Genomic DNA, 17,058 nt, shown 5'->3' on the forward strand with positions numbered 1-17,058 from the left:
CAATGCCTTAAATTCATCTTAACACGTAGCAAGTAAAATTTTGAGGCTCGCTTTTTATAATTTTTAACGTCTCGATATATATTTAATTTCAGTGCCACAACAAGACAGTCGTACGGATCATTTGTACGTTAAGCGGATACGCAAAAAGGGAAGTTTCTTGTGTCCGAGCTGCCACAGGGCCTTCTCCAGCAAAGCGTCGGTGTTGAAGCATCAGAAGGAGACGTGCTGGGGTCCCAACGGGCGCTACGCGTGCATTTACTGCGACAAGCGTTTCACGGAGAAGGCTAAAGTTCACGTGCACATGCTCGTGAGGCACAAAGGGCACGACGTGATTTTTCAAGAATTGCCGAGAATCAGCGAGCAGGCGGCGAATGCCAAAGTCGTCAAGATTGAAGTATTCAAAAAGACCAGTTGAACCTAAAGATTATGTTACTTTAAATACCTTTCTCTTTTTTGTTTGTAAAATAATGTAAGAAAATATTATTTAGATTATTATAAATTTACTCGTTGAAAGTTGACTTGTATTAAAAAATAAAAAAATAGTAATAAAAACGAATAAATAAACAAAAAATTTAATGAATAATAATGGCTCTAAATATCACAGATTCATTGAAAGCTGTATCGAATAATTTGCAAAAAATCATCAAATGAACTAATATTGCGTTATATTTCCAGAGCACGAGTACGACTGCTTATTCAAATCAAGAAAAAGTTGAACGCCAATCGAACGCCATCGAGTCAGCTTAGCAACAAGACTCAGCTCGCAATTAGTAATAATTACGATTTCAGCATAATATACGAAAAATAAATTGAACATCTTTGATCCTTCTATATATGTTTCGTGAGCATGTACTTCCTCACTCACATTTATTCTACATTACGTAAAATCCATTGTGAATGTCACTAGTCCATGAAATCATAATAGAACTTCACACACACACATACATGGCCCGCGACTCTCGCGCGAGCAACGAACGGAAAATAATCGAGTGCATTGAAATTTTTCCATTGCAGATTCGCCGACGCCGGCGCAGCAACAGCAGCCGCCAGCGCTGCAGGACGACGACGACGACCTGTCGATGTTCGGCACTTACAGCCTGATCGAGCCGTTCATCAAGATCGAGACGAGCCACGATCAGGACGGCTCGAGCAGCGACGGCCAGCTGATCATCGAGGGCGATCCGATCGCCGTGATCCTCGACCCGACCCATCCCAACGTCTGCGGCAAGTGCGGCAAGGCGTACAAGCACAACTCGCACCTCGTCCAGCACGAGAAGTACGAGTGCCAGCAGCCGCCCCGCTTCGGCTGCATGTACTGCCCGTATCGCAGCAAGCGTAAGACCGACATCAGGCGCCACATCAGGATCAAGCACCAGGACAAGGACTGCGAGTACGACATGCAGGCCGTATAGGAGTTCCTGTCGAACGTCGTGTTCGCGGACCTCGGCGGGACCGCAGCGGCGTTCGGCGATGACGTTTTTTTCTGAACCAACTGTACATATGATATTTTTTAACACACACATACACACATTGCGAGACCAAAAAATGATGTAAATCCTCATCTTTTTCTTTTAATTATAGCTCGTCGTTCACTTTGTACAAAGAGGCTGTATAGAACGCGATATTGCATTCCGATGTAAATAATGTCAACATTTTAGTTATATTTAAATACAATTCTTGTATACGAATTTATTATATATAACATAGATCATGAATCTCTTATAAAGTGAGAATAGAGGTAAAATGTTTCAATACATTCCCTACGTATAATTAGATTTTAGACAATTTAGAAAAATGAATTTTATACGAAAACCTTGTATTATTAATTTCGAACATATATAATTCAAGCGCAGCAAACAAAAAATTATAGCATGAATATCATTTTCGAAACGTTATAATACGATTTTTAACATTTTGTTAAGTTATGTTATACAAAACGTGATATATAATTATATCAAGTAGTTATCGCTAAGAAATACTAGCGATAAAGCACCGTTATGAATTTCATTAGATTGATAATAAAAGAAAATAAAATTTTACGATAGTATAAGAACTCACGAAAATGTATTTTTCTTACAAGTTTATTTATCAATTTTTTTTTCATTTAGTTTGTGTTTTTCATTCCCTCTACAAATCTTTTAACAATAATCATTTTATCTTCTGTGTTTGGAGCTCATTTACTTATCTTAACTAACATTCAAATTCGCCATTTTATATTTCAGGATATCATCAGGTCCAGGTAGACTGTAATTACTACGGGGAGAGTGCTGACTACAACTCTCAATACAATTATTCGTATGGGCAACTAGGCCAGAATAACGAGCACAAATGTTTCGTCTGTCCAAATTGTAATAAAGCCTATAAATCGTCCAACTCGTTGAGGCGCCACGTCGAGTACGAGTGCGGCATCGCGCCACGATTCAGCTGCTACTACTGCAGTCATTGCAGCAAGCGAAAAAGTCACATGATATCGCACATACAGTTCAAGCACAAACAATCCAAGATCGCGTATTTCTTGGATGGAAAACTCTGCATAGAGAATTATGAATAATATTTTTCCATGAAAGTTCGAACTTTCATGTAAAATAAAGACTGCCATTTTTGAATTCTGTACGAATTGACTATAATGTCTAAAGTATATTTTTTTAAGTTAAAAGTACATCACATCGAAAATTGATGATAATTTTGTAAAATTCGCTTGTGATACTACATAATATAGTAATAGTCGTCTATAATGAAAAATAGCATTGGATGAATTATGAAAGATTTTTCTTTGATTTTTAAGTTGTTATGTGATACTTTATTTAATTATTTATTAAAAATTTTTTCAAAAATGTATCGAATCATTGAAATACGAAAATTGATGATAACTTTATGAATTTTGCAGATTATAAAATCAGATTATATATTATAAAATTTCGTCGATTATTTGAAAAACTATGTTCGAAACAATTTTTTCGTTATATATAATTTTTTATGTGTAAAAAATCAACTTCATTTCAAAAATATAAAATAGCTGGTTGAGATGTAAATATATCATAAATAATTGTTAACAATGAAGTATTAAATTCATTTGGGGGATGTCGATGATAATATAAAAAAAAGAATTAATAATAATACAGGCATAAGTATGAAAAAAAACGTAATCAGGTGAATCATTCATAAAATTACATATTTTTTCGAAAAATTTATAGATGAATATAATCATCGTATCGAATATCTGCGATGAAAGCCATTATTATCATTATTGATTTTTACTAATTTTAATTAGAAATGTATGTTTTCAGGTTATTTTAACCCCGGTGTTCATAAATTGCTTGCAGTCACTGGGATAGAAATTTCAAGTGGAAATCCGATTCGCAACGATATCGAGATTTCGTCAAATGCGTCAGTAAACCAATATTTTCGTATCATTATTAATTTCACAAATTAATTCTGCGAGTGAACTTGACGATAGACATGACACATACGTATAATATTAATTTAAAAAAATTAAGACATATTTGACTGTTTAATGAAGTTTTAATAATTAATAATGAATTATTTTAAACTCATTCATAGCAAAATTCATAGCATAAATTTAATTCACACTCTTGACAACGATAATTATTTTTTGAAGAACTTCAATGAATTGCTTTACAGATGCTGCCTCTTATCTCGGTTGCGCTGTCAGTCTCACTACAGCGCGTGATATATCTCATTCGAGTTTGAATATATATGCTACTGTACAGTACGCCGTAGTAAAAACGCGCCAAAGTGTATACTAGACGCTGTATAAGTCCGAAGACGGCACCTGGCGAGAGTGCACGCGCGCGCGCATCTTTTCTCTGTCCGATCCGACTGCTTGCGCTGCGCGTGTGTGTGAGCCGGTGCACATGTACGTACCGGCGTTCACTCGTCTGTCTACGAACACGTGTTTTGGTGAAAGCGAAGTTTGTTCGTGCTTTTTTTTCATGTGCTTGCTCGAGTGTACAATTGAAATAAACATAAAAAAGTGTGTGCTGTGTGGTTATCGTAGTGTGCCAAACGATTAAACGTTGTGTGGTGCATCGTTCCAAGTGTAAACTCATTGACCAGTGTGGCAGTGAAGTTCTGTTTAGGTTATAAAACCAAGCTTGTGTGCTTTTACGATGACTGTGAAAGTGGGTCGAAAAGTGCTTACGTGCAGCTTTGAAGCGATCTACGTTGCGACGAAATCTACGTGTTCGAAAAAAGAAAGCGAGTAAAAAGGCAGCCCGGTATGTCGTTATAACCAATACATTCAATACATTTTACGTTCAATATAAAAAATTCATACAAACAATTCAACTGTCATATTCAATATTCAATTTGTTTTTGTTTGAGAAGCGCCTGCGTAGCTTCATTATTTTTTTCTTCATACATACTGTTGAGTTATTTTCATTACTATTGTTTTACAGGTAATGTTTATTCTTAATATTAACAATTTTTTGAATATGAATAAATTTCGATTTAATTTTAAGTATGCATTGGTAGAGTAAATATATACATTGGTTTATGTGCTTATTTCAATTTCAGTATAAAAGCTCGCATATCTAACATGTAACTAAACTTTCTAACATCATATTAAGATAAGAAAGATATGTACTTTCGTAAATATTCTCAAAAGTTTTTTCAGCAATCAAATTTTATTTCAGCAGATAACACAATATTCTAATAAGAAAACATAGATGTATTTTATTTTACTCTCCCCTAGGCTACAAAGAGCAATAAAGTCCTTGAACACCTGTAATTAGATGAACAGGTGGGCTGGGACTTTCTGTTATCGCTGCCTAAGCTAGTATTAGTTAAACGCCCCCATAGCTACAATTATTTCGGTAAAAAATGTTTGTTTTTTTGTAGTAGGAAATGGCCATACGAATCCGAATTTGCGTGTTTTCAAACCGGAAAGTGGTCATAAAATTGTTTAAACAAATTTTTTTAAACAAATACCAAAAAAGCGTATTTTTTGACCCGAACCAAATTTTTACAGGAAGGGGTTTTGAGTCATTTAAAAAAATAGTCTCCTGTGTTTTTTTATTTGTAAAATTGACGTTTTTTCAGATAATAATTTATTTTTTTAGTTAGAAATTATCCTATACGCTCAGAGTATTAGTTGTTAGTTTTATGATTTTGCTTTGTAAAATTCACAAATAATTATGTTAATTTTCATTTGCACGATCAGTTTCTTTACCTTTTTATTATTTTTATTCATAATATAAGAATGCGTTTTTTTCACAGCGAAAATTACGAAAAGATTATAGTGATGAAAAGACAGCGCAGTGTCACAAACTCGCTTAAAAAAATACGAAAATTATAATTATTGATGTGATTAATGTACCGAGAGTAATGGTTCAAGTAGCATCCATGGTAATTTTAGTGAATCTAATTCACTCGAAAATAAATTAATCATCATTTGTTATATCTCGAATGTCTGTCTCGAAATATCATGTCGCGCGAAAATGTCAAAAAAAGCAATACTGGTATTTTAACTGAACACCAGGAATCACGACCTGGTGGTTCATTTAAAACCAAATATTAAAAAAGAATCATTTAATAACCAAACAATGCTTTTGTTCTAGGTTTGTAGACGTTTTTCGCCTAACACTGCCCATCTTGCAAAGAAATGAGATAACACGAAACAATTAAGCGCCGCTACTGTTGCGATAATTGAGCATTTTAATAAATTGAATTTATGCAACGTATAAATTCTTCAATTCCTGTATCTGAAGTTTTCATTTAAATGATCATACCCATTACCTCCTTAAGTCTAATCAACTTTTTATATTTTTCAGATTTTCTTTTATTAATTAGTGCACTCGATAAGTCATCGTAGTATTATCACCAATATTGATATCATAAAACATGTATTAGTTGTGCTGCTCAGTTGTTATTGAAAATTTTATGTAAAAAACAATTTTTTTCGTTTGCTCATAATATCTTTTAACATTACAGTAGCATGGTGATTTTTACAATAATTTTTATGTAAAAGTTTACTCTATGGTCATCTGTATTTCCTCGCAAATATTAATTTTTATAATATACATGTATTTCTCTTTGCATGGGTAACTTGAATCCTTCTCAAGTCTCAAGTTCAAGTTATTGCTTTAAAATTCAAACGATTAATATTGAAACTTTTAATTACTTTTCAGAACTTTCCTTCCGATCATCGAGGATTCATGACGACGATCTTCATATAATGCTCGATGGTAATTTTCATTTTACACTCTTCCTCTTACTTCAATACCATTTTTAACAAAATGATTTAATTTTTTCAGGTGCTCCACAAGTTCAGAATATATATTATGTAGAAAAACACAATAAACCATGGAGTAAGTGCGATTGAATTGCACCTCGATTGAGTCACGCAAATTTACGTTTAATATTGAAATCTTTCAGGCCTGTCGAAGTGGTTCTTGCCTCACTGTCGCGCGTGCAAAGTCACGCGCAGAGCCCTGTTGTACAGGCACAATTGCCGCTGCCCGAGCTGCGGCCAGGCCTACGACTTCGAGTGCAAGCGCTGCAATCACATTTACACGACCGAAAAGGCGGCGAGAAATCATTACTTTTACGAGAGCAATCGCACGAGGCTGCAGTGCCCGCACTGCCCCTATCTGACCTTTACGAATCGCAATCTCGAGGGCCACATACAGGCCATTCACAATTTTAATAATTCAACTAGTTAATTAATGCATATCGTAATATAATATAATGATGAAATTGTGATTATTTCCGATATTGTCGGACATTATTAGATAATTACTTTTTTTATTGTTAGATAGACGACCGTTGTAAAAAAAATAATAATAATAATTAATAAACAATGCAAAAAAACTTGACATTTTCTACTTTGACAATAGTGGAAGGAAAATGTATCGTAGCTACCTTATTCCTTTATCCTTTGAATTATCTTTCTAATGATGTAATTATTATATATCATCTTTTTGCAGTTGCCTCTTTTACTGGTGATGGTTTATCAATCTAGTAATTTCACGTATATCTTGCACGGTTTATAGATAATCTTCTCCTTACATCATCATGAACCAAAAAACCTTAGGAATAAGTTAATTATATCTACTTAAACTATCATATTCATAATAATATCTAGGAGAAAATCCATCGCTTGCATATATATAATCGGGCAATCGCTTATATAAACATAATTATAAAATAATATAATTCAGCGCGATGGGCTTTCTCTCTCTTTCAAACGTCTTCCCGGGTACATTGGATCGCTCTGTACTGACTCCAAGGCATTTCGGCATGCCGAATCCCTCTGCTTTATGTTCACAGTGGCCAGGAATCGCAGCAGTACCGCAGCAGCAGCAGCAGCAGCAGCAGCGGCAGCGGCCGCCGGAGGAAATCGCCTGAGCATGATGTCCGTGCTGAACCGCAACTTCAAGCAGTTCGCCAAGAAGAGACGTCCTCTGACGCGCAGCCGTAGCGACTTTCATCAGCCACAGCCGCCCAGCTCGAGCCAAGCCTCGACGCCGCTCCACCAGCAGCTGTCGCTGCGCGGCCGCGACGAGCTGCAGATCGAGGCACTGGACGAGGACGAGGCCTCGTCGTCGCGCGACAGTCTCGTGTTCCCGGCCTCGCTCGGCCTCGTGCCCCGCCACCAGCTCGAGCTCCAGCAGGCGCGCCAGCGCCAATTGCAGCAGCAGCGCGCCGCCGCCGCGGCCGTGGCAGCGGCCAGCTCCACGGCCAAGACCAGCTCCTCGGAGGCGGCCTCGACGCCGGCCAAGGCGACGCCGGCCATCGACGCGTCCAAGTCCAGCGGCGAGCTCAACAAGCCGAATCTGTCCATCTCGCCGGCCTCGCTGCTGGCCCAGTCGGCCCGCCTCGAGCCCAGCCACCAGCGCGAGTTCCGCTGCCGATTCTGCGGCAAGGGCTACAGGTGGAAGAGCACAATGAGGCGACACGAGAGCCTCGAGTGCGGCGACAAGCCTCCGAGCTTTCAGTGCTCCCAGTGCCCGTACAAGGCGCGCCAGCGGGGCAATCTGACGGTGCACTTCAAGCGCCACCATCAGAACGTACCCGGTCTGAAAGCCGATTAGCGCAGCGCGTGCGTAACATGAGTGAAAAACACCATCTTTTACACTGAAACAAAAGAGCGACTGCTACCGCTCTTTTGCGCGGTTCAACTGTATTCGCGCGAACTCGAGCTGCCCCCGATTTTGCAGTTCGGTGAGAGAGGCTTTTCGCTCTCTCTCGTCCGCAACGTGCAACAGTACGTTAGTGGTCAGAGGCCTTATTTACTATATATATAGCGTTAGGAATAAAAAATAAAAGAAGAAAAAACTGAATTTCATTGCAAACGCGCGTGGATCGTGGGGGTCGGATCACGCCCACAAAGATAATACTCATCGCTTAACGATATACTACTTACACGAAGGAAAGTCCTCGCGGACCGATACATTTCTCTCGGGTGTAGTAAAATACTGAACTTAGACAATGTTACTTTTTTTCAAATCATTTCACCAATGATGAATTTAAATTTGTAATCGTTAATAATATTATGATTAGTGATAATGTGATTTTTTATATAATCGTGTATAAAAAGTAAGGGAACGTCGTACAGGTAAATATTTTTGAGAAACGTTTTTGGAATGACCGCTGAATGGTATACGATTTAATGTTAAAATTGAAGCCCCTGTACAATGTTATGCAAATGCATTTGGTGCATTGTATTTTTTTACTTAAAAAAAAGAAGAAATTAATCATAATAACTCGTGCTCTCTTATTTTTAACAAATGTTTGAGATAATTTACAATGTACTATTGGGGGTGATTAATTAATCGTAATGACAAACTCATTAATTGCAACAACAAAAAAATGATACTCAATTAAATTACCACCCCTTCCTCGTATAATGCCTTATGTATATCTCTTACGTAACTTTTTTTTTACAATGAACTCATGTAGACATTCCATTAACATTTAATAGCTGATGACCAAGTTGAAAGTATTAATCTTATAATACAGTTAATTCGTATGTCCTATAATGTACTTATGCGTTAAGATTTTTGACAAGTTCAAATCTGTACCACAAATTATACGACTTATTACTTATTTAATTGAATTACGGGATTAGGGATTTTTAGTTGTCAAATTAAGAAGTTACGTTTTAAGACACTCATTGTTCAAATATAGGGTATTAATACTTGGTTTAAGTATGAATTTTCCAATTGAACGATAATTTCGTTTAACAAATCATGTCGAGTCCAAATAGATACAGATTATGCTCATCTTTTGCGCGTATTTTAGTATTGATTTTTCAAATCTACATTGAATGGTGTGAATGTACATTCAATTCAACATTTTAACACTCTACACTTAGTAATTATTTTTTAGCGTGAATTCTTTTAACACTTAAAAGTATATATACAGATTAAAAAACGGTTACGTAAATTTTTTGTTGGTTTAAGTTTTTACGTGTATTTACAATTTTTACATTCCAACTTCTTTTATCTATGATGCAGTTCTTAGATAATTAGTTTAGGTATCGATGAGTTTGAGTTCTCCTATTTGTAAGGAATCAAAATTTCGTTATTAATTATATTATTTGTACTTTGTAACTATGATATCGTAAAGGAGTATGGTTTTGATAACAGGTATTTTTGATATGGTTAATATATTTATAGACATTAAATATTAAATGTAATGAAAAAATTTTTTAATGTTCGATCGTATTTTTATAAGATGTAAGAAATAATATTTTTCACCAAACTGTATCCACGGTACTTAATCTCTAATTATTAAAGAATTTTTTAAATAAAATTTGCATTCTTTTTATTTATCAAAATGTCCTTAAAATAGCCATTTTTATTGATTGATAAATATAATTTGAATCATAAATTTTATTCACTATTAATTTTGATGATTCTGGTATGTTTAGTTTCATGATTGCAGCATTCTCAAAAGGAACAATATTTTCTGAATTCTCCAAGAAAATTTACTGTTTGGTAAGAAACATAAAAATTATTTTTATATGATTATTTTCTCGTAATAACCATACCATAATTTTTTCAGGACTGAATCTACTCACAATGGACATTTATTTTGCATAAACTTGAAATTTTCCACATGTGAAGTGACTTGAAACATTTCGAATGATCACATGGACTTTATTCTGCGACTTTTTTTTTATAAATTGCAAATTGTAATCAAGTTAATAAAACTATTAATGCCAAATGTTTTATATAACTTTTTTGAACTTTTAAACTATTGTTTTGTTATAAATATAAGGATAAAGTTGCTTTTATAATTATTGTTTATAATAATTTGATGCCACATGATTTTAACATTGAATGTTAACTTTTCAGATGAAAATACTCTTGACATCGCAGATTCAGCGATTTATTTCAAAGAATGGACTGATTCATTGGAAAACTCATATACGGCATCAATCGAATGTATATTTTCTTATTGATAAATTTTTTCACACTTTGTTCCTCGTATCATAATAACGAAGGAATATACCATTTTTCAGCTCTGTTAACGTCTGGCTTGTTAATTCCTGTATGCATCGATTGTGGAATGAACCAGCCAAACAATGACCCTCTGCAACCATCAAAATGCATCAAGTGCAACAGAGAAACTGTATTTAAATGCAATCACTGCGCATTTGTTTTTACCTCTGGAGCTGAAGCTCAAGAACACTTTATCGACTTTAAGTGCTGCTATCTCACAGAAACTGGCACTTTTAAATGTAACCAGTGTACTTTCACAACCGTCTACAAGCGGTCATTGAAAGATCACATGGAAAATATTCATAACTCAAACTCACCCTCTATGCATACCTGTAAAAAGTGCGGAAACTGGTACAAGTACCGCGGTAATATGTTGAGACATCAAAAAGGTTGTGGCAAAAGTCCACATATCAAGTGCGATTTTTGTGATTATACGTGTAAACGAACGGATGTTCTCAAGGAACATCTGCACTCGAGGCATAAGTTTTCACGATAATGAAAGTGTGCACTAGTGTAATTACAGATTAATTTATTTTTAAGTTCAACATTATTTTCATGACTTTTATTGATTAATTTTTATATCTGAAATGAAAACAAAACCATATAAATTTAATGATTATGTTATACTTTAAACGAACAATTTTTTTGCTTCTGTGATCAAAATAAAAAATAAAAGCGATATGTATGATAATTTCTCGAGTTTTTACTGTAAATATAGCGATAATCACATTTGTTACTGCCTTGATACACCTAGATTTAGAGCTATATCGATGTTAGAACTAACAATTGAAAATTAAATGTCATTTTTTATTTCTAAAGCGACATACTACTAATAATTATAATTACAACTGAACCTGATTTGCAGCGCACAAACTGCCCCACGATAACAATGGAATACTATTAGAAGATCAAGAAGCAGCTAATGATATAGCGTTGGATGTGATTAGAAATTCTGGTAAGCACAGTAGAAAACTTGTCTATCTGTAGTACTTTTTCAAAAAATACTGTTCAAATAAATCATTTCTTACCTAACATAAATTCTTACATATTGTTAAAAAATTATACCTCAACACAACGACCATCCAGTTAATCTGTGAATACAAAATCGACATATTGATTGTTCTTATTTTAGAGAGCTCGCTCGATATCATTCGATTGCCGTCCGGACCCGCGGAGCAGGCGACGACAGCTGGGCCGGCAGCTGCAGCGGCGTCGCTCACGTTGAATCCGGAGCAGGAGCAGAAGTATCCGTGCGACAATTGCAGCAGCGTCTTTAGTCGCAAGTGTAATCTTTATTATCACCGCAAGTACGAGTGCGGCCAGCCGCCGCGCTTTCAGTGCCCCTATTGTCGCTACCGTACGCGCCACCAATCGAACGTCCGGGCTCACGTGAAGCGCATTCACTGCGGACTCCAGGTTTACTTCATCGACGTGGGCCGACAGAACGTTCCTCCGACAGATTTATTTTACTAAATCGTTTTTAAAAAATTTTTTTTTTCTTTTCAAGAAACTCTAAGTATTATTATTGTTGTTTTCTTTAAGAAGATACCGAAGACAAATCAACACAAAGATTTCCATTTAGTATTTTTCTAAAAAGCTACGCGGATATTTCAAAAACAAAATAAAAGCTTTTTCAAAAAATAGTTAGTGGCAATCTCCAAAATTAATAATTTCAGTTCGGCTGTGTAGTATCTCCTTAATGAAAAATTATTGGCTTCAAAAATTTTAAGCCTCGTAGTGACTACATATATAAGTCATAAAAAACCCTTGTTTTATCAGTTATATAAGTATTATTTAAAAAATTATGCACTATGAATATTTCAAGTGTTAAATCCTGTATGATGTACATATAACATTTTAAATGTATAGCAATAATTAATAAGATACTCACAATCTATATAGATCAAAAGACATTTTTATTAATTTTTTAAGCTATGTTGAACTATTGTTAAGAAACAGTGTACTTTTTATTTTTTGGTATTTCATATGTATGATTGCTTTTATAAAATAATTGTACAAAGATTCTGATGGATAAAGAGTATAATTATGTACTATAATTACTGTTACAATATAACTTTATTCAAGTTAGCAATTAAAAGAAAATTTTTTATTCGATTGACTGAATTTATTTTGTTGCTTTTTTATGTTTTAGCCCGTTTATCCTCATTAGCGAGTTTCTTATTTACACAACTGCATCAAGAAAATTCTTAAGCCTGGGTAAAAATCAAATTTTCAATCTCAATTTTTAGATCTTCTACTGAATATATTTTCCTAAAATCCTTGATGGTTACCTTAATTTTGATGTTGTTTAGGGCATCATAAAGCCTATTAAGAAAATATTTGGCAGAGGTTTCAGAATACGAGACTATGAATTCGATTTTTATCCTGGTATCAGGATCTTCTTAACATTGATCAAGTTCATCAAACTTTTTTGTTTTATTTCTATAATATGAATCAAAATACGAAATTAATTTATGCTCGTCAAACATTGATAAAATAACAAATTGTTTCACAGGTAATTTCGGACTACATACAATCGATAGCACTAATTTTCCCTTGAATCAAGTCAAGGTTGTCATACCCTTAGATGTACTATTGCAAAGTAGCAGGGGTAACTTAAAAGAAGAAACAGACCAGAGTAGGTTTTAGATTATATTGATAATACAATTCAATTCGAACTCATTTTCTAAACTAATAATACCTTTTTTGCAGGTCCAGAAAAAAAAGAAGAATTGAGGCCACGAAGCCAAAGAATTCGAAGATTACCTAAAATCTTAGAAAATTTTACCCTTGTATCACCTCCGCAAATTCGAAGATATAGAAATAGTAGTACTAGCTTTCGAAATTTACCGAGTAAACTAACTAAAGATGACAAATTGAGCGATAAATCTGAACTACAAAAACAAGATGAAACTAAAAAAATTGAATCAAATAAAACATTATTGGTTCAAGTAGATGGGCAAAAGCCCGTATTTAGATTTGGGTGTTCAAATTGTAGGCTAGAGTCAGATTACAGAGGCAATATGGATAGGCACATTAAGGGAGTGCACAAGGGCAAAGGGTCCATTATGTTAATTCATAAAAAAAATTCAGTATTAAATGAATAATATCATCTATAAGAAACTGTTACTCCTTTCATTGTTTTTTATCTTGATATTTTTTTTCAGTATAGTCCGTTACGGTGCTCACATATTTTTAAGATTATTTAGATTACATGATTTATAAATTTTCTCTTTAAAATGTATTATTTAAATAATTTAAAAACCTAAAATAGTTTCTTTTCATTCGCAATCTAAAGAGTACTCATAAAAATTTATTATAAGAATTTATAATAAGTAAATATTTATTTCAATAAGATTTTGAAAGAATTTCATTTCCATTTTTCTTGATTTTAGATCTAATATTTTATTAATCGACGATTACTTGAGAAGTGATTTCAAAAAGTGTAGAACGTAATGCATTTTACTAATGTATTTTTTGACGAAAAATTGACTTAAATTATACTAAAAATTACAACTAGCTTCAAAAGTATCGAATATGTAATTGTTGTATCGTTAAATTTTTTTAATTTCTCTAACAATTTTTCAATTGGAATAACCGATAACTGATTTTAATTTTATAATAAACATGTGCTACTTATTTTTCTTAATAAAAAACTTGAACCAACTCTACATTGTTACCTGGTATTATATAGGCAAAGCATGCGCACCACAAATAGACATAATGCATCTACATCGCATTTATCGATATTTAAGCAGTGTATGAAATTTATAGCTTTTTATCGTAATCACGCCTGAGTTCAGCTCGAAGTTTTTCTTTAAAAAAACAAATAAATAAATAAACATCTCTATCTCATCTCACACTTACACTTTCATCAATTTCGCTTTGTGTTTTTTTTCACAGCCTACGGAGATCCGCTGAACATCCACGATCCGGACTTCACGTATTTCCCGCGTCGTCGGCGCAACGTCATGACCCAGCAAGAGTATCGCCGACTGCTATCGTCGATAATCGAGCTGCCGACGCCCTGCGACAGGCCCGACGACCTCAGCACTTATCGCGGCACACCGAAAAATTTCCAATGCCCCAAGTGCCCGAAGCGCTTCTCGGCCCGCAGCAGCGTCGTCCAGCACATGCGCTACGACTGCAATCGGGCGCCCAGGTTCGCTTGCCCCTACTGCGAGATACAGAGCAAGTGGCCGTTTAGCCTGTACAAGCACATAAGAAACGTGCATCCAGGCCTCAAGGTCTACTGCAACGACATGTCCACGGACAAGTGAACCTTCGTACAATTCGTACGAGAGAAAAATAACATAATAATTTAACGAGACTGAATAAATTAAGTCCTACAATGCTGATCGTACAATTTTTGTATAATAGCATTTAATTAATTGAGTGTTGAATTACTAAAATTTTTTCGTTAAATGTTAGTTCCTGTATAAATATTATTATGAACAAGATCAAAGATTAATTATGAAAGTTATTGGTTTCATGTTTTCGGCTTTATTAGTATCCGAATTTTCTGTATTCTAATATAATAAAAACGAATCACTTGTTAAATGAGAAAAACATTTATCAAGAAGTTATACTACCATTTGAAATAAAATGTTATATTTAAAATTAGAGCGTAAGCTTATTTATTAGACGTCATTTTTTGAATTGCATTAGCTTAAGAAGTGCACAAAAATTTAATTTAGTTGTATTTGTTTCCAAAATAATTTCATGATTTTGTCATTTTTACATTAAGTTTTAAGTGACATTACTTTAGTTCGGATTATTTCACACACTCTGTCGCCTTTTTTTAAATGATAAAAACTTGGACGCACGATCGAACTAAACGTTTCTTTTATTTTTCATCCACAGACTGGTTATACAATCCGATGAATTATTTTGAAGAGCCCACGCCTAATCAGATAGGACTCGTGTTTGACGAGTCGTCCGCGATGCAAGCAAAAGTTTGGCGCTCGAACGGCCGGAAGGGCGAGCCGAAAAACTTTCCCTGTCCCAATTGCTCGAGCGGTTTCACTTACGAAAAGGGCCTCAATCAGCATATCAAATATGAGTGCGGACAAAAGCCAAGATACAAGTGTCCGTATTGCCATTACGCGAGCAAATGGATGAACAATATTTACAAGCACGTGAGGAACAAACACGAGGGTGCGGAAGTTCGATACGTCTTGAATGATTAAAACGAGACTGATTGTTTTGCGATAATTAATAATAAGTAGATCACGGGACAAGGGAGGTAAAAAGAATGTCGCAGTTCACATGTTAAATGTCACCCTAGGTGAACCCGAGGTTTAAAAAGATGACATCTGAGGAATTCTTTTTTACTTCCCATGTTGTGAATATATTATTTTTCTTGAGCCTCTCAACAGAAAATAACAATGACGATTTGACTGTAGGACCAAAAAAGTTACTTTTGGTTGGGAAATCAAGAAAAATGATTTGAGTACTGTCAAGTACTGTGATGGAGTCAAAGAGTACTTATATAAAAATGTTGATGATTTTTAAAAAAAAAATCATTTATTTTAAGCCATCGATTGAAAGATAATTGTAAATATTCAGAGAAGTATAATAAATAATTTCGAAACAATATTTTATATTGCTACTCAATATTAATCCAATTCTTAATATTATAATTAATAATATTATATTATGATATTGTACTTTAGGAAATGAAAATATCATTTATTAATAATATTGTTTATTTTTCAGAATATCAAGGTTTAAAAATGTTGAGTTTTTCAAAAACATCTTTGCACTAAGAATCACCGGAACTTTAACTCGTTACTAAAAGCCATTGATTCGAAGAGAGAAAGTAGAACTACTTTAATTTTTACCACTCATAATTCAATATTTTTTTTATAATTTTTGGTTTTCGTTCTACGTGCCTAATAACTCGTTAAGTTTACTGTCAGTAGAATATGAATAGTTAGCATACACACAGACACTTAAAAAGCTTCAGGCCTCGGCTATAACAGACCAACAGTATGGTTTTATTTATTTTATTGATTTAAGTAGTGTCATGATTGAATTTGTTTTATGTTTTACGAAGCGCAACTTGTCCTGCAACAAAAGCAAAAATCCATTTTCACGTTTCTCCACGTTTGCAGATATTCGTCGGCGGGCAGCGTCCTCGGCGGCTGCCCTGAACATGTTCCGCTGCACGAGATGCTCGCGCAAGTTCCGAGTTTACAACAGCCTCTATCGTCACGTGCGCTACGAGTGCGGGAAAAAGCCGCGCTTCGGCTGCTGCTACTGCTCCTACGTTACCAAGCACACGAGCAGCGTCTACGTGCACGTCAAGCGCATGCACACCGGCCAGCAGCTCGGCTACAGGGACGTGGCCGGCGACAAAATCTTTCTCAAATAAATTGCCAGACATTATTTTGTAATATAAACATACCGAGCCAATTTTTCTGACTCTTGTAAAAAGTATTAATAAATTTTCGACGATTGTTTTTAACATTACTTCCGATGAAAATTTTCAAGTTTTTTTTAAATATCATACTTGTTAATACAATATTTTAGGCATTCACAATATTTTAATACATTTTACTAATGTAATTTTTTATGTTTAGGTCAA

The 17,058-nt window shown here is 34.7% G+C and overlaps 2 protein-coding genes across 9 annotated transcripts in view; both read left to right on the forward strand.

Annotated features, from left to right (window-relative positions):
- LOC106649543 (longitudinals lacking protein, isoforms A/B/D/L) overlaps positions 1–17,058 on the forward strand; it is a 112,718-nt gene that overhangs the window by 90,618 nt on the left and 5,042 nt on the right. Inside the window, exons 7-8 of one of the 8 annotated variants that reach the window (XM_023457554.1) lie at positions 12,985–13,107; positions 13,182–13,591. The exons of 2 other annotated variants lie outside the window; for them this stretch is intronic. In XM_023457554.1, the coding sequence (XP_023313322.1) occupies positions 12,985–13,107; positions 13,182–13,576 (518 nt within the window). In that variant the 3' untranslated portion in view covers positions 13,577–13,591. Of the gene's footprint in view, positions 1–92; positions 435–2,222; positions 2,567–7,290; positions 9,778–10,322; positions 10,413–10,489; positions 10,988–12,984; positions 13,108–13,181; positions 13,592–15,332; positions 15,674–17,058 lie in introns of those variants that run through there. 5 more of the 8 variants (XM_023457553.1, XM_023457548.1, XM_023457560.1 and 2 more) reach the window with 5 other exon arrangements.
- LOC111693257 (zinc finger protein 684-like) lies at positions 16,436–16,937 on the forward strand. The gene has a single exon (XM_023457595.1). It carries the CDS (start codon positions 16,498–16,500, stop codon positions 16,843–16,845), a length of 348 nt encoding a protein of 115 aa, XP_023313363.1. The 5' UTR covers positions 16,436–16,497; the 3' UTR covers positions 16,846–16,937.

This window comes from Trichogramma pretiosum, unplaced genomic scaffold (genome assembly GCF_000599845.2).
Source record: "Trichogramma pretiosum strain Unisexual culture from Peru unplaced genomic scaffold, Tpre_2.0 scaffold43, whole genome shotgun sequence".
Taxonomy (NCBI): Eukaryota; Metazoa; Arthropoda; class Insecta; order Hymenoptera; family Trichogrammatidae; genus Trichogramma; species Trichogramma pretiosum.